This window comes from Artemia sp. Qi Xiang Cuo, chromosome 11 (assembly GCF_049724085.1).
Source record: "Artemia sp. Qi Xiang Cuo chromosome 11, ASM4972408v1, whole genome shotgun sequence".
Classification (NCBI taxonomy): Eukaryota; Metazoa; Arthropoda; class Branchiopoda; order Anostraca; family Artemiidae; genus Artemia; species Artemia sp. Qi Xiang Cuo.
Window position 1 is genome coordinate 24,891,355 of NC_142804.1, and position 23,412 is coordinate 24,914,766.

At 39.1% G+C, this 23,412-nt stretch overlaps 1 protein-coding gene across 2 annotated transcripts in view; it reads left to right on the forward strand.

Annotated features, from left to right (window-relative positions):
• The window catches only part of LOC148946795 (glucose-6-phosphate exchanger SLC37A4-like), a 237,746-nt gene that overhangs the window by 92,642 nt on the left and 121,692 nt on the right, over positions 1 to 23,412 (forward strand). For both annotated transcript variants that reach the window (XM_089096608.1, XM_089096609.1), the window contains exon 6: positions 21,099 to 21,269. In XM_089096608.1, coding sequence (XP_088952734.1) covers positions 21,099 to 21,269 — 171 coding nt within the window. The remainder of the gene's footprint in view (positions 1 to 21,098; positions 21,270 to 23,412) is intronic.

A 23,412-nucleotide genomic window follows, 5' to 3' on the forward strand; every position in this document is an offset into this window, starting at 1 on the left:
GGTTTCATTTATTGAGGAGGACGCTTCCCCAACAGCTCTCAGGGCAAGGGTTGTCAGTTATGCCCTGGGGGCAAATAAAGTTTTTACAGAAAGCGTTGTCGTAAAAACTTCCAAAAGTGGTCCATTCAATTGGAAATTGAAAGTGCTAGTGCCCTTTTTAATAGTTGAAAGTGATTGGAGGGCAACTAACCCCCCTCTCACGCCCACCATTTCCATAATCACATCCAATCAAAATTTTGAGATAGCTATTTTCTTCAATGTAGTTGAGAGTTCTGGAAATTATGTCTTTGAGGATGACAAACCCCCCACACCCGTCAGGGCAAGGGTTGTAAGTTATGCCCTGGGGGCAAATAAGGTTTTTATAGAGACGATTGTCGTAGAAACTTCAAAAAGGGCTCATTCGATTGGTAATTGAATGGTATAGTGTCCTTTTTAATAGTAGAAAGTGATTGGAGGGCAACTAATCCCCTTCTCCCGCCCACCATTACCACGATCACATCCAATAAAAGTTTTGACGTAGACATTTTGTTCAATGTAGTTGAAAGTTCTGAAAATTAGGTCTTTGAGGATGACACAGCCCTCGGGGCAAGGGTTGTAAGTTATGCCCTGGGGGCATACAAGGTTTTCATAGAAAGCTTTGTCGCAGAAACTTCAAAAAGGGCTTATTCGATTGGAAATTGAAATGACTAGTGCTTTTTTTAATAGTCGAAAGTGATTGGAGGGCAACTAACCCCCTCTCACGGCCACCATTTATCCAAACACATCCAATGAAAATTTTGAGATAGCCATTGTGTTCAACGTAGCTGAAAGTTCTGGAAAATAGGTGTTTGAGGATGATAACCCTCCCCCCCCCCAAGAGCCCTCAGGGCAAGGGTTATACGTTATGCCCTGGGGGTATATAAAGTTTCTATTGAAAGCTTTGTCGTAGAAACTCTAAAAAGGACTCTTTGGATTGGAAATTCAAAGGGCTAGTGCCCTTTTTAATAGTCAAAAGTGATTTGACGAAAACTAACCCCCCCCCCTATCATGCCCACCTTTTCCCGCAAACACACCCAATCAAAATTTTTAGATATGCATTTTGTTCAACGTAGTTAAAAGTTTTGGAAATTAGGTCTTTAAGGATGGCAACCTCCCCCCCCCCCCAGAGCGTTCGGGGCAAGGGTTGTAAGTTATGCCCTGGGGACATATAAGGCTATTATATAAAGTGTTGTTGTAGAAACAACTAAAAGAGCTCATTCGATTGGAAATTGAAATGGCTAGTGCTCTTTTTAATAGTCGAAAGTAATTGGAGAGCCACTAACCCCCCACTCACGCCCGCCATTTCCCAAAACACGTACAATTGAAAGTTTTAAGATAGCCAGTTTTTTTTAACGTAGTTGGAAGTTCTGGAAATTAGGTCTTTGGGATGACAACCCCCTCCCCCCACAGCCCTCAGGGCAAGGGTTGTAAGTTATGCCCTGGGGGCAAATAAGGTTTTTTATAGAAAGGGTTGTCGTAGAAACATCAAAAAGGGCTCATTCGATTGGAAATTGAAATGGCTAGTGCCCTTTTTAATAGTTGAAAGTGATAAGAGGGCAACTAGCCCCCCTCTCACGCCCACCATTTATACAAACACATCCAATCAAAATTTTTATATAGCCATTTTGTTCAACGCAGTTGAAAGTTCTGGAAATTGGGTGTTTGAGGATTAAAACCCCCCTCAGAACCCTCAGGGCAAGGGTTATAAGGTTATGCCCTGGGGAGAATATAAGGTTTTTACTGAAAGGTTTGTCGTAGAAACTTGAAAAATGGCTCATTCGATTGGAAATTCAAAGGGCTAGTGCCCTTTTTAATATTCGAAAGTGACTGGATGGCAACTAACCCCCGTCTCACGCCAACCATTTCCACAATCACATCCAATCAAAATTTTGAGATAGCTATTTTCTTCAATGTAGTTGAGAGTTCTGGAAATTATGTCTTTGAGGATGACAAACCCCCCACACCCGTCAGGGCAAGGGTTGTCAGTTATGCCCTGGGGGCAAATAAGGTTTTTATAGAGACGATTGTCGTAGAAACTTCAAAAAGGGCTCATTCGATTGGGAATTGAACGGTCTAGTATCCTTTTTAAAGGTAGAAAGTGAATGGAGGGCAACTAACCCCCTTCTCACGCCCATCATTTCCACAAACACATCCAATCAAAATTTTGAGATAGCCATTTTCTTCAATGTAGTTGAGAGTTCTGGAAATTATGTCTTTGAGGATGACAAACCCCCCACACCCGTCAGGGCAAGGGTTGTAAGTTATGCCCTGGGGGCATATAAGGTTTTTATAGAGACGGTTATCGTAGAAACTTCAAAAAGGGCGCATTCGATTGGAAACTGAAAGGTCTAGAGTCCGTTTTAATGGTAGAAAGTGATTGGTGGGCAACTAGCCCCCTCTCACGCCCACCATTTCCACAAACACATCCAATCAAAATTTTGACGTAGCCATTTTGTTCAACGTAGTTGATAGTTCTGAAAATTAGGTCTTTGAGGATGACACAGCCCTCGGGGCAAGGGTTGTAAGTTATGCCCTGGGGGAATATAAGGTTTTCATAGAAAGCGTTGTCGCAGAAACTTCAAAAAGGGCTTGTTCGATTGGAAATTGAAATGACTAGTGCTTTTTTCAATAGTCGAAAGTGATTGGAGGGCAACTAACCCCCTCTCACGCCCACCATTTATCCAAACACATCCAATGAAAATTTTGAGATAGCCATTGTGTTCAACGTAGTTGAAAGTTCTGGAAATGAGGTGTTTGAGGATGATAACCCTCCCCCCCCAAGAGCCTTCAGGGCAAGGGTTACAAGTTATGCCCTAGGGGCATATAAGGTTTTTATTGACAGTTTTGTCTTAGATACTTCAGAAATTGCTCATTCGATTGGAAATTAAATGGGCTAGTGCCCTTTTAAATAGTCGAAAGTGATTGGACGGCAACTACCCCCCCCCCCCCTATCACGCCCACCTTTTCCGCAAACACACCCAATCAAAATTTTTAGATATGCATTTTGTTCAACGTAGTTCAAAGTTTTGGAAATTAGGTCCTTAAGAATGGCAACCTCCCCCCTCCAGAGCCTTCGGGGCAAGGGTTGTAAGTTATGCCCTGGGGGCATATAAGGTTTTTATATAAAGTGTTGTTGTAGAAACAACAAAAAGAGCTCATTCGATTGGAAATTGAAATGGCTAGTGCTCTTTTTAATAGTGGAAAGTAATTGGAGAACCACTAACCCCCCTCTCACGCCCGCCATTTCCCCAAACACATACAATTAAAGTTTTAAGATAGCCAGTTTTTTTAAAGTTTTGGAAATTAGGTCCTTAAGGATGGCAACCCTCCCCCCCCACAGCCCTCAGGGCAAGGGTTGTAAGTTATGCCCTGGGGGCAAATAAGGTTTTTTATAGAAAGGGTTATCGTAGAAACATCAAAAAGGGCTCAATTGATTGGAAATTGAAATGGCTAGTGCCCTTTTTAATAGTTGAAAGTGATCAGAGGGCGACTAACCCCCCTCTCACGCCCACCATTTATCCAAACACATCCAATCAAAATTTTGAGATAGCCATTTTGCTCAACGCAGTTGAAAGTTCTGGAAATTGGGTGTTTGAGGATTAAAACCCCCCTCAGAGCCCTCAGGGCAAGGGTTATAAGTTATGCCCAGGGGAGAATATAAGGTTTTTATTGAAAGCTTTGTCGTAGAAACTTGAAAAAGGGCTCTTTCGATTGGAAATTCAAAGGGCTAGTGCCCTTATTAATAGTCGAAAGTGATTGGAGGGCAACTAACCCCCCTCTCACGCCCACCTTTTCCGCAAACACATCCAATCAAAATTTTTAGATAGCCATTTTGTTCAGTTTAGTTGAAAGTTTTGGGAGTTAGGTCTTTATGGATGACAACCCCCCACCCACAGTCTTCGGGGCAAGGTTTTTAAGTCCCACCATTTATCCAAACACATCCAATCAAAATTTTCAGATAGAGGTTTAGTTCAACGTAGTTGAAAGTTCTGGAAATTAGATATTTGAGGATGACAATCCCCCCGGAGTCCTCACGGCTAAGGTTGTAGGTTATGCCCTGGCGGCATATAAGGTTTTTACTGAAATCTTTGTCTCAGAAACTTAAAAAAGGGCTCATTCAATTGGAAATTCAAAGGGCTAGTGCCCTTGTTAATAGTCGAAAGTGATTGGAGAGCAACTAACCCCCCTCTCACGGTTATTTTGGGCATGTTTATTTTTTTTATATAATTTAAATAGAACACGTTATAGTCAGTATAACTAAAATAAAACATTACAATGTTCGAACTTTTTTAATAGTCGAAAGTGATTGGTAGGCAACTGACACCCCTTTCACGCCCACCATTTCCCCAAACACATCCAATCAAATTTTTGAGATAGAACTTTTGTCTAACGTAGTTGAAAGTTCTGGAAATTACGTCTTTGAGGATGACAAACCCCCACAACCCGTTGTCGTAGAAGCTTAAAAAAGGACTCATTCAATTTTGAATTGAGAGGGCTAGTTCCCTTATTAATAGTCAAAAGTGATCGGAGGGCGAATGACCCCCTCCCCCCACGCCCTTCGTTTCCCCAAACGCTTGCAATCAAAATTATGATATAGTCATTTTGTTGAACTTAGTTGAAGGGTCGGAAATTATGTTTTTGAGTATGACAACTCCCTCACTGCTCTCAGGGCTAAGGTTGTAAGTTATGTCCTGGGGGTATATGATGTTTTTATAGAAAGTGTTGTCGTAAAAACTTCAAAACGGACTCTTTCGATTGGAAATTGAGAGGGATATTTCACTTTTAATAGTCAAAAGTATACGGAGGGAGAATCGCCTCCCCCCCCTCACGCCCATCATTTCCTCAAACATTTCTTATCAACATTTTGATATGGCCATTTGGTTGTAAGGTCTGGAAATTATGTCTTTGAGGATAACAACCCTCCCCCCCATTGCCCTCAGGATAAGGGTCGTAAGTTAGGCCCTTGGGACATATTAGGTTTTTATAGAAATTTTTGTCGTAGCTGCTTCAAAAAGGGCTCATTCGATTGGAAGTTGAGGGACTAGTGCCTTTTTTATTAGAATAAGAATAAAAACTTCTTTTAAGTGTTTTCACTTTTATAATTTTAAGAAATCAAAAATAAATTAAGATTTTAAGGAATAAATATCAGGATATGTGTATTAAACTGACAATGTACATTTTTTCATTTAATTCATTTGAATTTCTTTCAGTAAAGTACAAATTATATTCTAGCTTTTATAAAGCATAGGGCTTAGATCCCTACTCAGATTAATTTCTGCTCGTTTTGAGTTTGACTTATTTTAATTTCTGTTTGTTTTGGGTTTCATTTATTTATTGATACTGATTTGTGGTAGTTTTATGCTTGGTAGATTATTTGATTCTATTTTTTTTATTTTTGGTTTAACGAAGTTCTTTACTATTTTATGGAAAAACTCATTTTGGGCAAAAAGTGTTTTTGATTAATTTCAAACAATAGGCTGTACGAAAAATGTGGTTCAATACCGCTCTTTAGGGCTATAATGATAGAAAGATTGAGGTGGCTAGGGCACCTTGTACGGATGAAGGATAACAGATTGCCGAAGATTGTCCTTTTAGGCCAACCGTTTAGGGCTAAACAGAAAGCAGGTCGTCCGTGTCTGGGGTGGGAGGACGTCATAAAGAAAGATTTAAAGGGAATGGGAACTTTCTGGGAGGGTGTAAAAAGGGAGGCTTTGAACAGATTGGGATGGATGAGGAGCGTGCGTAGCTGTGTTGGCCTCAGGCGGCTTGGTTTGCAATGGGTTGTTAGTAGTAGTAGTAGTATTGGACAAATGATCATTAATTTTTATTATCATCAAAAAAAGCTACATTCGTTAGTAGAATGTGACCTTATACTTTGCCTGGACCTGTAGAAACCACTGAAGCGTATCACGTCGAATGAACTTTATCTAGTTCATCCCCTAGGGCACTTTTGAGATTGAAAGAACCTTAAAGGTCATTCTCTATTGAGGTTCCATTTCTATGGAGTCCACAGGAACCACTGAAGCGTATCAAGTTGAATGAACTTTATCTAGGTCATCCCCTAGGGCACTCTTGAGGTTGAACGAACCTTATCTAGGTCATTCTCTATTGAGGCTCCATTTTGCGTGGACCTATAGGAACCCCTAAAGCGTATCAAGTTGAATGAACTTTATGTAGGTCATCCCCTAGGGCACTCTTGAGGTTGAACGAACCTTATCTAGGTTCTTCTCTATTGAGGTTCCATTTTGCGTGGGCCTATAGGAACCATGAAGCATATCAAGTTGAATAAACTTTATCTAGGTCATCCCCTAGGGCACTCTTGAGGTTGAACAAACCTTATCTAGGTCATTCTCTATTGAGGTTCCATTTTGCGTGGATCTATAGGAACCACTGAAGCATATCAAGTTGAATGAAGCTCTACACATTTTCAAAGAGAGTAAGTAGCCCCTCTCATATAGGTAATACTTCTATAGCATCTCTACACCTTTTCAAAGAGGGTTAGTAGTCCCTCGCTTATAGGTAATACTTCTATAGCAGCTCTACACCTTTTCAAAGATAGATCAAGTTCAACGAACTTTATCTAGGAACCGCTGAAGCGTATCAAGTTGAATGAGCTTTATCTAGGTCATCCCCTAGGGCACTCTTGAGGTTGAACGAATTTTATGTAGGTCATTCTCTATTGAGGTCGAACGAACTTTATCTAGGTTAGTCTCTATTGAGGTTGATCAAACCTTATCAAGGCTATTCCCCTTTGGCAATCTTGCATAATCTGGTTTTGAACGTTAGGGAGCGCTCAAAGTTGAAACTAATGAAGGTGTAGATGCTAAGGAAAGAATTTTAATAAAGAAATTCAGAACAATCCTTAGAAATCCTTAGAAATCAACTTGTGAGATGATTATGGGTTTGAACCATCAAGGACCGCAACCATCAATGACCCTAACCACTAAGGACCTCAACCTCCAAGGGTCCCCTATCCCCGACCTCCAAGGGGCCCCCTCCCTCCAACTTTTTGGGTCCCCTACTCTCATTTTTCTTTACTTTTTGTTTAACATGATAATTTTTTACAACTTTCTTTTACATGTCTTAGAATGGCATGAAATATACTTAAAACATAAAAAATTCCCAGAAAATTTTTAGAAAATTTTTCGACTTTTTTTTACGAATCTTGAAATGATATAAAATATGCTTGTGGCTGTACTAGTCGTATTCTATACTTACTCATAAACACGACTTGGCTTTTCCTGTGGTACTCTATGGTCGGTTATCGACACTACGCTGCTGTACCATTTGAGAACTAAAGTTACATCAATCAACAACATAGCAGATTTTAACATGGATCAAAGTGTTGAGTTAGAAATATCTTTCTATTGTGAGTGTGCTATTTGTAATGGCCACTATCATGACTTCAGTAATGCACAAAATTAGAAATCATGGAAAATGAAATAGAAGAGGACAATCTGCAAGAAATGAGAAGAAGAATCTTTGATGAAAGGGTGAGGAAAAGGGTAGGCTCGTCAGTTTTTTCGGTGGAAGAGGGTGACCAATATCACAAGAAACAATGCAAACAAAGGACATCCTCTCAATTACAAGGAAGATCAGGATCACAAGGAAGCTCTTACAAAGGGAGGTTCGATATGACAGAAAAGAAAGATCTAAAGAAGAGACATAGACAAGATAGATATCTCTAAAGAGGGCACTATCAAGAGAGAACACGTCTAATTATTTTATGGAGCAGATTCAGAATGTCCAAAGTTGTTCAATGATATTAATAATGTATAATAATATATTTATATATTAATATTCTACATGTCATTATTACATTAAAAATATATTATGCATTACCTTGTTAGGTGTTCATTATTTTTAGAGTATGCTAGCATATCAAACGTTTAGAATGTCTATTAAAAATCGGAGATTAGGAAAAGGAATTGTCATACATCATATTTTGGATATATAGGTTAACATAGACAAAATCTAAGTGTCAGAATGAATAAATTCTTTATCAACATCTTGTGTCGGATAGCTCAGGGTAAAACTGATAAAATCTAAGTATCAGAGCGAATAGATTCTTTATCAACATCCTTTGCCGGATATGTCGATTAACATTATCAAAACCTAAGTGTCAGAGTGATTAAATTCTATATCAAAATCTATTGTCAGATGCACGGGATAACATTGTCAAAATATAAGTATTAGAGTGAATAAATTCTTTATCAACTTCTTTTACCCGAAACATCAGATAACATTAACAAAATCTAAGTATCAGCGTGAGAAAATTCTTTATCTTCGTGCTTTGTCAGATATGCATGATAAAATTGAGAAAAATCTAAGTATTAGAGTGAATAATTTCTTTATCAATGTCTTTTGACGGATACGTTTGATAACACTGACAAAATCGAAGTATCATATGGAAAAAATTCTTTATTATCATTTTTTTGTCGGATACATCAGATAATATTCACAAAATATAAGTATCAGAGTAAACAAATTCTGTATCATCGACCTTTGTCAGAGTTACTTGATAAAATTGGGAAAATCTAAGTATAAAAGGGAATAACTTCTTTATCAATGTCTTTTGACATATACGTTTGATAACTTTGCCAAAACTGAAGTATCGGAGTGAACAAATTATTTGTTAACATTCTTTATTGATATCATTTGTTGGATACGTCGGATAATGCTCATTCAACTTGATACGCTTCAGTGGTTCCTAGATAAAGTTCGTTCAACTTGATCTCTCTTTGAAAAGGTGTAGAGCTGCTATAGAAATACTACCTATATGCGAAGGACCTCGTACTCTCTTTGAAAAGGTGTAGAGCTACTATAGAAGTATTAGCTATATGAGAGGGGCTACTTAGTCTCTTTAAAAAGGTGTAGAGCTTCATTCAGCTTGATATGCTTCAGTGGTTCCTATAGGTCCACGCAAAATGGAACCTCAATAGAGAATGACCTAGATAAGGTTCGTTCAACCTCAAGAGTGCCCTAGGAGATGACCTAGATAAGGTTCATTCAACTTGATATGCTTCAGTGGTTTCTATAGGTCCACGCAACATGGAACCTCAATAGAGAATGACCTAGATAAGGTCCATTCAACTTCAAGAGTGCCCTAGGGGATGACATAGATAAAGTTCATTCAAATTGATACGCTTCAGTGGTTGCTATAGGTCCACGCAAAATGGAACCTCAATAGAAAATGACCTAGATAAGGTTCGTTCAACCTCAAGAGTGCCCTAGGGGATGACCTAGATAAAGTTCATTCAACTTGATACGCTTCAGTGGTTTCTATGGCCTCCATAGAAATGGAACCTCAATAGAGAATGACCTTTTTTTCAAAGTATGTGATATGCCGCTATTCATTTACCTCTTTCAATGGCCTCGAGGTTTTAAATATCTATTGAACCTTCTTTTGAAGGTGTCAACAGAGGGATTTGCAGGGAAAATATCCCCAGGAAGATCGTTCCAGATAGAAGTGCAACGCCGGATGAAGCTGTTCCTCAAGTACTCGGTTTTCGGCGTATCCTCTTTTAGATAATTGGACCGAGCTGTATGCCTTCGTGTCTGCCTTGTCGGCTGGACAAAAGGGGGCACAATTCGAAAGAGCTCGTCTCAGGGAGGTGAATTCATGTACTTGTAGAAAACAGCCATTGACGCTACATCAAACCTTTCATTTAGAGGCTGGAGCAATTCTTGTGTAGAGGCGCAGCCCGCCCTATTTGCCCTATTCTCGATCTTCTGAAGTGGTGCCAACAGCCTTTTCGGAGCACCAGTAAATAGCGGGCATCCATATTAAGCTATGGGTCTGATGCAAGACTTGTAGAGTGGAATAATCGAGCTTGATGGAAGAAGGTTTTTGCAGCGAAGAGTAACTCCCAGCTTTCTTGCGCATGAGGCTCTCACCCGATCAAGGTGGTTGTTTCAAGAGAGATCGGTGGTGAAATGAATCCCCAGTGGACGAAGCTCGTCGACTCTCTTTATAGCTTCATTTTTGAAGATAAAACTGGGGTGTTCACGTGGCACCTTTATCGGGTATTTAGAAGCTCCTTTGTTTTCGATTCATTGAAGTTGATCATCCATGCACCAGACCACTTTTCAATTTTCAAAAGATCCATCTGTAGGTAAAGGGAGGCTTGTATTGGGTCTTCGTGTTTAGGGACGGCTGAGTGTGTCGTGGTATCGTCGCAAAGTGATGCAGAGGGTTTGCGAGGTTGTCTCCCATGTCGTTTATGTAGATAAGGAAGAGCGTAGGTCCCAAAACACAGCCCTGGGGTACCCCTGCTTTCACTGGATATTCGCGGGAAATAAACCCGTCAAGAACAACCCGCAGTGAACGATTGGAAAGAAAGCTCTCAATCACTTTTAACAGACATCCACGAACACCATACACATAGAGTTTCTATAGCAGGCCACGGTGCCATACTCTGTCAAAAGCTTTCGCAATGTCGAAGGATAGTAGCCTGATGTCGTATCCCGTTGCCAGTAGTTTTATCCTCTCCTGATACTGGGCCACTAGGCAGTCTAATGTTGAGCGTTTCCGGCGGAATCCATATTGGCGATCGCCTAGAAGGTCATTTGATTCCAGGTACTGATGAAGTGTTTTATTGGAGACGCTATCGTAGACTTTGCCAACACAGGAGAGAAGGCTAATAGGCCTGTAGGAGCCCACGCTCGTTTGATCGCCTTCTGACCTCAGAGTAGGTATAACATGGGCGGACTTCCATGTTCGTGGGAAGGTTCCGGAGCGAAAGCACAGCCGGAAAAGCAATGACAAGGGTCCAGTTAGTTCGGCACTGCAGGACTTGAGGACAGCATTTGGTATATTGTCAGGACCCGTGGCTTTGGTCATATCCAGATGTTGCAGAATGCGAAGGATCTTGGGAGCAGAAAAATTCACGCGTTCCAGGACAGTGTCGGTTCGGTCGGAGGATATTGGCACTTCTCTAACGTCATCGTCTAGATTTGAGAATTTGGCAAAAGAATTTGGCTTCAGCCTTTGCCTGTGATTCTTGTACCACTGTCCTGTTACTCTGGAGAGAAGGAATTGCGGTCCCCTTGGACGACGGTAAAGCCTCATTGACAATTTTCCACCAACTCTTTGCCGAAGCAAGTTGAAGCCTGGTGGCGAATTTCTCCTTATACTGAACCCGGAACTACCGAATCGCTCGAACTGCATCTTTGCACGCATTTATGAATGCAATTCTGTCCTCTTCGCTCTTCGAAAGTAGCCATCGCTTGTGTGCCTTTTGCTTTGCTCGGATTGTCTTCTTACACTGGGCGTTGAACCAAGGTTTGTCCTTACTGGACACCTGGATCCGCTTTGAAGGGATATGCTTTTCGACAGAGTCAACTATGGCCTGCTGGTACTTATCTACAGCTTTCTCTGGGCCTTCCAGAAGGAAGGCTCTCCACCGCTGAGAAAAGAGGGTGTTTCTCAAACCGTCCCAATCACCTCTTTTGTATAGCTAGATTGTTTGTTTATGCTTTACTGGAGGCGGAATACGTAGGTTTCCACGTGCAACGACGGCAACGTGGTCACCGGTGAAAGCGTGAGCGTCTACCTTATAGGAGTCCGGGTGATCTGTAAGGAATAGGTCAAGACGAGATGATCCGTTTGGGCTGTGATACGTGTCGAAATCGACAAGTTGTTCCAGCCCGTAAGAGAGAGACAGATCATACAAGTCCTACCCTTCCCTATCAGTATTTTTGCTGCAAAGCCACACGCTATGATGGACGTTGAAGTCTCCATGAAGGGCAATGGCAAACTTAGCGTACTTGCCCCGAATATATTCAAGGGAGGTTTCAAGGTAGCTGGTAATCTGGTAAGTTGGAGGGTTATACACGGTACCGACAATCATGGATTTATTTGGGAGGGTCACCCTGACCCACAGACTTTCTTCGCCTGCTGAATCCGGTATGTTCAGGCATGAATAAGGTATATGGCTCTGTATATAAACAGCGACACCTCCTCCTCCGTATTTAGCGCCGACAGTACGCTCTCGATCCCGCCTGAGGAGCGTGTATCCCTGTATGCCAACCTCACTGCTCTGAATTTCTTGGTTTAGATTGGTCTCAGTGATGCAAATGATAGATGGCTTGACCGAGTTCACTAAATGTAGGAACTGGTCCAACTTAGATCTGAGACCTCGTACGTTGCAGTGGGCTACCGTAAACAGTTCTGATTGGATAGTCGGTGATCATGCTACAGGTCATTGTCAAAACGGCTGTTCGGCCCGAAGCTTATCAATACCAAACAAGACCAGGTAAAAGAAGTTTTGCCGAGGGAAAATTCCGACAAAGCCCGTAAATCTATTGCCTTGCATCATAAGACGGGGAACGGTGCCATCTGCCACTTACCTCATTACCGCATCTTCAAAATGGAGGTGGTACCCCATAGTGGGATAGGATTCGGCACAAGTGCCTCCCATCGTGTATTAGATAAGGTTCGTTCAATCTCAAAAGTGCCCTAGGGGATGACCTAGATAAAGTTCATTTGACTTGATACGCGTCAGTGGTTCTTATAGGTCCAGGCAAAGTATAAGATCACATTCTACTTTCGTTTTTATTTGTTATCAGACAAAGTGCCATTGACTTTTGTTTCTGTTATCGGATAAAATGCCATTGTTTTTCGGGTGACAGAATAGCTTGAACTAGCAAGCTAGAACTATCAAGTTTTCTGCTTGAACTAGAAAGTTTTCTGTCAAAGATACCGAATTTTTTTCTTAGAAGTAACGATTTTTTCGTTGTGATGACAACTTATCCGCCAGAAGTAACAAACTTTTTACCTAACATACACAATTTTTCTTAGAAGTAATAATTTTTCGTTAAGATAACAAGTTTTCTGTCGTAAATAGCAAGTTTTCCTTAAGACTAGCAAATTTTTCCTTCGAAGTATCAACTTTTTTCCTTAAAACTAACACACTTTACTAACACACTCAAATTTCTCGTAGAAATAATATTTTTCGTCATTGATAAGACGTTTTCTGTTTGAACTAGCAAGTTTTCTGTTTGAACTAGCAAGTTTTCTGTCAAAGATACCAAATTTTTCTTAGAAGTAACAATTTCATCAAAACGAAAAAATTGTTAATTTCGAAGAGAAAAGCTGTTAGTGTTAAGGATAAGTTTGATAGTATTATGGAGGAGTATTGTTACTTTGAAGAGAAGATTTGTTAGTGTTAAGGAAAATTGCTACTTCTGTCAGAAAAGTTGTTATCACAATCAAAAATTGTTACTTCTAAGAAAAATTTGGTATCTTTGGCAGAAAACTTGCTAGTTCGAACAGAAAACATGTCATCACTGACGAAAAATATTATTTCTAAGAGGAATTTGAGTATATTAAGTAAAAGTGTGTTAGTTTTAAGGAAAAAAGTTGATACTTCGAAGGGAAAATTTGTTAGTGTTAAGGAAAACTTGCTACTTCTGGCAGAAAACATGTTATCATAACAAAAATTTTTATGGTACTTCTAAGAAAAATTTTTTGTATCTTTGACAGAAAACTTGCTAGTTCAAGCAGAAAACGTGTTATCACTGACGAAAATTGTTATTTCTAAGAGAAATTTGAGTGTGTTAAGTAAAAGTATGTTAATTTTAAGGAAAAAGTTGATACTTCGAAGGGAAAATTTGTTAGTGTTAAGGAAAACTTGCTACTTCTGGCAGAAAACTTGTTATCATAACGAAAAATTGTTACTTCTAAGAAAAATTGTGTATCTTTGACAGAAAACTTGCTAGTTCGAACAGAAAACGTGTTATCACTGACGAAAAATGTTATTTCTAAGAGAAATTTGAGTGTGTTATAAAAGTGTGTTAGTTTTAAGGAAAAAAGTTGATACTTCGAAGGGAAAATTTGCTAGTGTTAAGGAAAACTTGCTATTTCTGACAGAAAACTTGTTATCTTAACAAAAAATTATTACTTCTAAGAAAAATTATGTATGTTTGGTAGAAAGTTTGTTACTTCTAGCGGAAAAGTTGTCATCATAACGAAAAAATTGTAACTTATCATAACGAAAAATTGTCCCTTCTAAGAAAAATTTGGTATCTTTAACAGAAAACTTGCTAGTTCAAGGAGAAAACGTGTTATCAATGACGAAAAGTGTTATTTCTAAGAGAAATTTGAGTGTGTTAAGTAAAAGTATGTTAGTATTAAGGAAAAAAGTTGATGCTTCGAAGAGAAAATCTGTTAGTGTTAAGTAAATTTTGGTAGTATTAAGGAAGAATGTTGTTACTTTGAAGAGAAGATTTACTAGTGTTAAGGAAAACTTGCTACTTCTGACAGAAAAGTTGGTATCACAATACAAAAATGTTACTTCTAAGAAAAATTTGGTATCTTTGACAGAAAACTTGCTAGTTCGAACAGAAAATGTGTAATAAAAAGACAATAAAAAGTGTTATTTCTAAGATAAATCTGAGTGTGTTAAGTAAAAGTATGTTAGTATTAAGGGAAAAAGTTGATGCTTCGAAAAGAAAATCAGTTAGCGTTAATTAAAAGTTTGGTAGTATTAAGGAAGAATGTTGTTACATCGAAGAGACAATTTGTTAGTGGTGGAAAACAATTTGGAAAACTTGCTACTTCTGACAGAAAACTTGTTATAATAGCGAAAAAATTGTTACTTCTAAGGAAAATTGTGTATGTTTTACAGAAAGTTTGTTACTTAAAACAGATAGGTTGTCATCATAACGAAAAAATGCTAATTCTAAGAAAGTGTTTGTTGTTGGAGGGATGTGGTGATGGCAGAAGGGTGTCTCAGAGTAGTTATAGTGCTGCACTGAGTGCTGAATTGCTTGCGAAAGCCCGAATTAATGACTTGAAAATAAAATTTTTAGCGAGAAATGCCTGAAAAGGGTTTGGGGGAGAAGGGGTGATGAGAGGAGAGGTCTTGGAGTAGTTATATTGGAATACTGTGAGGTGAAATGCTTAGAATGTCTAACATTAGTAAAGAAAAAAAGAGGGAAAGCTTCTCTGTTTTCAAAGGGGAGGGGGTGTCGTGTGGAAAGCTGGTGCTAGTGTGCAAACAGTGTCGTAGCGCCATTCTGCTCTGGCCCATAAATATACTTTTGTACTGGTTTGGACATCTACTCTTCTCGAACAGGGATGCTCTGACGTTAGAGGGTTGCTGTAGAAACTCAGCGATAATTCCTCTATTATTACTACCTTTAAATTATCTCGAGCGAGACCGTTTTTAGCCTCTTTTTTCATGCCGAAGCCCGGATTCCGTCCCAGGAATGAGTAGACATAGACCAAAATCCCCCACTGATCGTAGGATGGCCGGATTCTGTCCCCCAAAAAGAGCAGACACAGACCAAACTCCCCCACAGCGCACGGGGTGGATTGTAACAAGAATTTCCCCAAATAGAATTTCCCTTCCTTTGCGTGTTTTCATGTTTTTGTAAAAATGTACCCTGGGCTAAGAGAAACCCCTCGTGGGGGGGGGGGTACTGGACACTTCCTCGGAAGCGACCAGGGAACAAGTCGGTACCTTAGTGGAGGGAGGCAGGATAATCATAAATATACGCCTAAAAATTAGCGCTTTGCGTAACGATAAAAAAATAAAACAGTACTGAGCTGGTGACGGAGAAAACGCTTCCCCTCCCCTGGAGTCCTCTCCCTTCGTCTTTTCTTAAATATGGCATGTTATTCTTTATCATTTTAAAGCTGCAATAACACCTAAAAACTACATCTATTATCAATGCATCCTCTGAAAATGAATGCTACTAGGTGCGAGCTGGAACCTATTGTTAGGGTAATGTGAAATATCCATAAGTTTATCTTAATGAAAAAGGGGTAATTCCTTAAATGCTATTAATATGTCCTAAATTCCATCGAATATCACTCCCCCCTCCCCTACCCTCTGCAGGCCAGAAGCCCTGGTTCTCTACAGTAGATGGTTCTTTTTTGCGTATATGATAATATGACATTTTTCGTGTTTTTTGCTGTCTTTTTTTATGTTTTATTGCCTGAAAATTTGTTTTTATTTTCATTGTCTGTGTTTTTAAGATGTATTGTCATTTCCCCTTTATTAATATCTTGAAAGCAAATTCCCCCCCCCCCCGGAGTGTATCGAATTTGGCTGTAAACACGCTGTTCTAACGACTGCCAAAAAAGGGAAATCTCACCTTCATCAGGTCACCCATGGGATGGGGGGAGGGGGCGGTGTCACATGGGCGAAAATGCTCTGGTAGTCTGGAGTATTATGCGGGGCGTTATGAATAGCTTGGGGTGCAAAAAACTTGAATCATGGGATTCAGAACCATAATTTTTATTAGGAAATGACTGAAAGATTTCTCGGGAGAGATGTAGTGATGTCGGGGAGGGGGGATGTTTAACATGATCCATAATTTACCAATGTGACATGCATTGTCATTGATTAATATACTCTAGAGCTTAAAGATAAGTCAGGAGGTGGAACCTATTGTTAAAGCTCTTAATATAGTTTAAATTGCATGTAATATCTCTCCCCTCCATCCCCTAGTCTCCGGGGGGGGATTTGTAGTCTAGAAGCCCCCCCCCCCGTTTTCTATAATAGATAGTTTATTTTTTGCGTATTTGATAATATGACATTTTCATATTTTATTTTTTGTCGTGTTTTTTAGCAGTATTTTTTATGTTTTATTGCTCGTCAATTTGTTTTTATTTTCATTGTCTGTGTTTTTAAGATTTATTGTTTGGCTCGAGTAAGACACACAATTCCTCTTTATTAATATCTTGAAAGCAAATACTCCCCCGGAGTGTATCAAATTTGGCAGTAAACACGCTGTTCTAACGACTGCAAAAAAATGGGAAATCTCACTAATATCAGGTCACCCAGGGGATGGGGGAGGGGGTGGTGTCACATGGGTGAAATTCTCTGGTAGTCTGGGGTATTTTTTGGGGCGTTATGATTAGCCTGGGGTGCAAAACACTTGAATCACGGGATTCAGAATCATAATTTTTATTAGGAAATGCCTGAAAGATTTCTTGGGTGGGATTTAGCGATGCCGTGGGGGTGTGTGTTTAATATCATTCATAATTTACCAATGCGGTATGCATTGTCATTGATTACGTTAGTCTAGAGCTTAAAGATAAGTCAGGAGGTGGAACCTATTGTTAGGATATTTTTTAATATTCATAAATTTATCTTAATGAGAAAAGGGTATTTCCTTAAAAGCTCTTAATATGGTTTAAATTGCATCTAATTTCACTCTCCCTCCCCTAGTGTCTGGGGTGTTGTAGGCTAGAAGCCTCCCGTTTTCTATAATAGATGGTTCTTTTTTTGCGTATATGATGTTTTTGTCGTGTTTTTTTAGCTGTCTTTCTTATGTTTTATTCCTCGTTAATTTGTTTTTATTTTCATTGTCTGTGTTCTTAAGATTTATTGTTTGGGACGAGTAAGACAGGCACTTTCCCTTTATTAATTTCTTGAAAGCAAATACTCCCCGGAGTCTCTCAAATTTGGCAATAAACACGCCGTTCTAACGACTGCCAAAAAATGGGGAATCTCAGGTGTCGTGCAATAGTTTATTTTTAGAATATTGTTCAAGATACAAAATATTCACAAAGGTTTCATGAACGACTTGCTTGGGGCGCTGCACCATTGGAAGGGAATGACCTTTCGAGTCCTGTCGGGGTTAAGAACTCTAGAACAACAAGAATGGTGTTTGAGCGAAAAATAAAACGCCGAAAAAAGAAGGGCTTTTTGGAGAAAAATGTCAAAATAGTATTATCTGCCAGTGAGGGATGCGCAATCATTACGTAAAGTGTGAACCGCCTTTACGCTAAAGGAAAAAGAATGCTTTGGGGGTTTTGGGTGTCGTTACGTTACAAGCGGGGATTCTCCCATGGGTTCCTGTGGTAGGGTTACGCAAAATTGCGTCAAGCATTAGACCTCTCTGTCTGAAATAGGTTAAGTCGTATAACGTCATTGGAGTCCAGAGGGTGTGTCATGGAGTCTTGCCAAGTGTGTTCCGTTAGAGCCGTTGATTGCATTGTGCAGGTGCGAGGGGTTGGTAGCTCCACTTATCTGGCCCTTTAAAGGCGAGGGTGTGTCGCGTGGTGTAGCATACGCTTGAAATGGGGATGTGCACTCTGATGTCACAGGGCTTGCGCTAGAAACAGGGGTGAGGGTTTAGGAACTTATTATTAAAGTGCATTATACAGACGACATTCCAAGGTAATCATATAATATAAAACTGAAATCCTTTAAATCTTGCCAGCCGTCGCCTAGAAACAGTTGACCGCATTGCATAGATGTACAGGAATTGTACAGAAATTCTATGGGAAGAGGGAGGGCATGTCACAAAACCGGGGAGGGCATTTCACAGAAAGCAGTGAGGGTGTGTCATAGAATTAACACCTGACCTAACCTTTGAGCTCTTGCCAAGGGCGGGAATGTCCCATAGAAACAGGTGTGTCGCGTGACGTCAGAGGGCTCCGGTAGAATCTTGCCTAGAAACAGGGCTGTGCTTGAAATCCAATGGAAAAGGGACATGGCTGTGCTTTAAATCTGTGGTGGGCATGTCACAGAAAGCGCTGAGGGTGTGTCATAGAATAAACACCTGACCTAACCTTTGAACTCTTGCCAAGGGCGGGAATGTCACCTAGAAATAGGTGTAAGGGGGTAGGAATTCCACTTGCAATGGGCCGCTTGTATTCCCATGTTAATTTTGTATTGGGCCGCTTGAAACTTCTGCTATTGGGACTCTTGAAGTGCCTGTACCTACACTACGAAATAGAGGTGTGAGAAAGAGTCAAACTTTAGCGTAAAGAGCGAGGCATTGAGGAGGGGACAGCCCCTTTCATATACAGAATAATGTCTGTTCGTTTTAAGTTTTAATTTCGCTCCTTACTTTCAGTTAAAAAAACTTTTTTTTATTTAATCTCTGAACATTTTTGAATTAATGCAGGTTTAGATTTTGGCTCACCGTACATGAATAACTAAAACAAAATTTGCATATTAATTTTACTTTTTTTGGTTAAATGGCTTTCTCGAAAGTTATTTAATTTTATTTACGAACGTTCTTTTTAGTAATAAATATACGTAACTTACGAATTAACTTACGTAACAATCTTCTATATTCGTATATTTTTATAACGTATATTACGGGGTTCACTCCCTTGGCAATACCTCGCTCTTTACGCTAAAGTTCGAATTCTGTTCAAATTACCCCTTAATCACAAAGGCCGTTAATTAGAATAAATAGCTCTTATGAAAGTATTAAAAAAAACTTTTGCGTAAAGAGGGAGGTATTGACTAGGGGGCGAACCCAATCATATGCATAATGATTTCTGTTCGTTTTAATTTTCGATGTTGCTCCTTACTTTCAGTTGAAGACCTTTTTTTTTATTTAATTTCTGATCGTTTTTTAAAATAGTGCTCGGAAATCCGGCGCCCCCTTCTTAGCAATGTCCCTTCCTCCTTGAAAACTTAATCCATGGAAAGATCCTCCCACGTAACCCCTGACTCCCTCCCCCACCCCACTACAAGAAAAAATCCCCCCTGAAAACGTCTGTATGCTTCCCAATAACCAGTACTATATGTAAACATTGGGCAAAGCCATTACTTGCAGCCCTTCCCCTGGGAACTGAGGGGGATTCAATCATCCTCAAAGACATAGTTATTAAATTTTTCGACCATGCTGAACAAAATGGCTATCTCAAAATTGTGATCGGGTGACTTTAGGAAAAAAGAGCGTGGGAGGGGGCCTAGTTGCTCTCCATCTTTTTGGGTCACTTAAAAAGGGCACTTGAACTTTTAATTTCCATTCGAATGAGACCTCCAGCGATATCCTTGAGCCACTGCGTCGATACGATCAACCCTGGAAAAAAACAACAACAAATAAACAGGCATCCGTGATCTTTCTTCTGGCAAAAAAACACAAAATTTCACATTTTTGCAGATAGGAACTTGAAACCTCAACAGTAGGGTTCTATGACTTTTAAGGGGTGCTTCTCCCTTTTTCGAAAATCAGGCAAATATTCTCAGGCGGTTAACTTTTGATGGGTAGGACTTGATGAAAAGTTATATATTTGAAATCAGCATAAAAATCTGATTTTTTTTATTTATCTATTGTTATCAGAATTCCGTTTTTAGAGTTTTGGTTACTATTGAGCCGAGTCGCTCCTTACTTACAGTTCGTTACTGCGAACTGTTTGCTTCCTTTTTAATACAGCCACATGATTCTGAAAAAAATTGCTATGGACCGGCAGAAAACTCCAGTCATTCAAAAAGAGCTTTTATCCTTGAAGAAATTCCTATAAGAATCCGATCACACCTTGAAGGTTTTTTGCTTTTCCTAACATGTAATTGAGGAGAATTAGGTGTTTATAGTTCTCAGGCCTCTATTGCTATCGGCAAGCTTTCGTTTTCTCTGATCAGAGAAGTTAGAACCTTCATAATGATCTTATCAAGTTCAATTCTAAGTGGTCTCCCATTGATGGAAGTATAAATTGCCGAGTCTCTTATGTAATTGATTGACATTGACGATACCATTGATGTGGTTGGTACTAAAGAGGATATCTGCTGCTTCAATGTCCGCTGCATATTTTACGGCATTAATGCCTGAAAGGGAAAACAGCACCAAGGGGGTAAAGCAGAAATCAGAGAAGACCTCTACGAAATTTCCTTTCGGAAATTTCCCGCTGTATGTTTTACTGCATTAATGCCTGAGGGGGAAAACATCACCAAGGGGGAAAAGCAGAAATCAGAGAAGACCTCTACGAAATTAATATTATTTTTGAAACTGGACTAGGGGTATTCACATGAACCCTTCTCCGAGGGGCCCATTTCTGGGAGGTGGGGATCTGTCAAAACAGTTGAAAAGAAGCAAGTTATATGGACGTTTTATAGTAAAAGATAAAATCCAGCATATGGTAAAACAAATAAGAGTTTAGAAAGGTGACCATTATCAGTACCTTTGTATGAAATGGGTTCACAGTTTTTCCAAAAATTAAGTCCTTCGTGATTCCTGCTATCGATGCTTAATGGAACGTCTAATGGTCGCCTATCTTTACCGTCGCTTTTCAGACATAAGAAATAATAATAATAAGAAAAAAAAACGAATCTTAAGGTTGATAATTATAAGGTCTTTATTATAAGATCATTCTTTTTTTTCAGAAACAGAAAAATCGAAGGAATCAACAAAGTATACCAGCAAAGACCTCTTGAAGTCACCATTCCTATGGCTTATAGCTGGAGCCTATATGTCTGTTTTTGCAGCCAAAACTGCCGCGGTCGACTGGAGCCAACTTTATCTTATGGAAGACCGCCAATTTTCACAACTAAGGGGTAATTATTACATTTAACCTAGCTCTTGATAACAATATTATCTTAGACCTAGGCATAAAGCTTAGTCTTCGCTGTGGCTTTTCAGACGAAGTCGGCCGAGTGAAAACAGTTTTCATTCAGCAAATTTGGCTTTTCCTGAAAAATTCTTTTTCAGATATGCCTGATTTGTTTTTTGAACCTAAAAAACACCAATGGGGACTGCAGATGCCGAAAAGAGTAAAAAACATGCTGACCTCTCCTGACATCCCATAATGATGATTCGACTTAACCTAGTAACAAAATAGTTTCTTCCGATCGAGATATAAAAAATTATGTTTAGCTTTTTAATTTTATAAAATCAGTCCATTTGTGTCAGTAAATTTGGTAGAAGTTAGGTTTGTTGATAATTGTTCGATCTAGCAAAAAATAGCTCACTTGAGATGGTTTCTGTTAAAGAATTTGGCACTTGTCAGTTAAATGAAACACACTGAAGAATTACACTGTGTAAGATCTGACAGAAACCGGTTTACCTCTCTGGGATCGGTTAAAATTTGCTTATTTTGAGTGAGAAAAACTACAATGTACGTATATTTTAATTATATATTTAGTATATAGAGGTGGTTAGGGGTCAAGTTAGATATGTAATATAATGCGTTCTGCGCTCCCTGTTTTCCATAATTCTTTATCGTAGTTTCCATAATTTTGTTTCTAAAGTATTATATCATCATCATGTTTTCGTATATTTCATTCGGATTAACTTAACTTCACTTCTGGAGTGTGTTTCATTTATTCTTGGGTGTGTTTCTTTTAACAGACGAGTAACAATAATTTTACCCTTTGAATAATTATAATCCATTCAAACCCAGCTATGTTTTATTACTACGCTATTGCGCAAAAATGCAAATTTTGGAAAAAATTGCAACCTTAAAATTGGGGAAAAAAGTCGTGTTTTTTTATCTTTACGGACAATTAAGAGATTCTTATTTTTTTACCTTATTTATATGTTGTTATTTTGAAACTCTCCACGTATTGTTTTCTACTATTTCAAGGCAGAAATATCTAACCATACAAAAAACCTGTGAAATTTCACAGGAAAGCTCTGACGGCGGCAAGACTGACTGTGACATGCACGGGCCGCGTGCCTAACAATGGCAATATTTAACATGAGGATGTCACTGTATTCCACTTTCCACCTACTGTCACTGTAGCAAAATTAGGGCCGTTCTTTTGCTCATCTTTGTGCTAGGATCTTGCATCTTTTGACAAAGAACGCTTAAAAGTGAAATCTTAGCACTGAGGTCTTACATCTTATAGCGTTCTTTTGCAAACGCCTTTCATCATTTTGCTCTGATCAGGGGCCAATGATGAGTACAATGATGAAGAATGATGAAGAACAATGATGAGTATATCATCAAAGTTCTCTCATCATTGTTCTATATGGCAGAAAGATGGCGTCTTTTACACTTTTTGCTGACATCAGTTAGCTTTTAGAACAAAGAAGAGTTGAAAGAACGGAAATCTTTGCAGAAAGATGTGAGATCTTAGATGTAAGATCTTAGTGCAAAAGAACGGCCTATTGTCATCAAACTAAAATATTGTTCTTAGCATCATTTTTTGTTTCGTTTCAATATTTGTTTCGTGTTTACTTTGAATGATTTATTTTTACTTAGATTAAGTTTTTTTCACAACTAATATTGAGCCATTTCATATTAACAAATGAGCCACTCGATAGCCCTCGGGTCATAGGCTGCCAACTCCCGCTTTAGTTCATCGCTTCCCAACTTTTTAGTCCTAGTCCCGGGAGGAATGGGGGCTCCAATTCCATGGAAAAGAAGTCAGATTCAGTCACAGAAAAACTGGCAAACAGAATAATTTATCATTTTTTAGTCAGTGGATTTTAATAGAGTATACATACAAACACTTACAAGTACCAAAACAAAAACTTAAAAATGAATAAGCTTGTATGAATTAATAACAAACAAGATAATTAGCGTCTGCTGAAAAGAAAATCCAGGGATTATTCCCTTGCAAACGCTTCTCTCTATTATTTCTTTTAATGTGATTGATCTACATGGGGCTAGCAAATCCCGTATCTCTTAGCTTAACTGCTGTTTTCATTTAAAAGCACTGAAGGTCAAACTAATACTTTCTGATTAATGCCTGA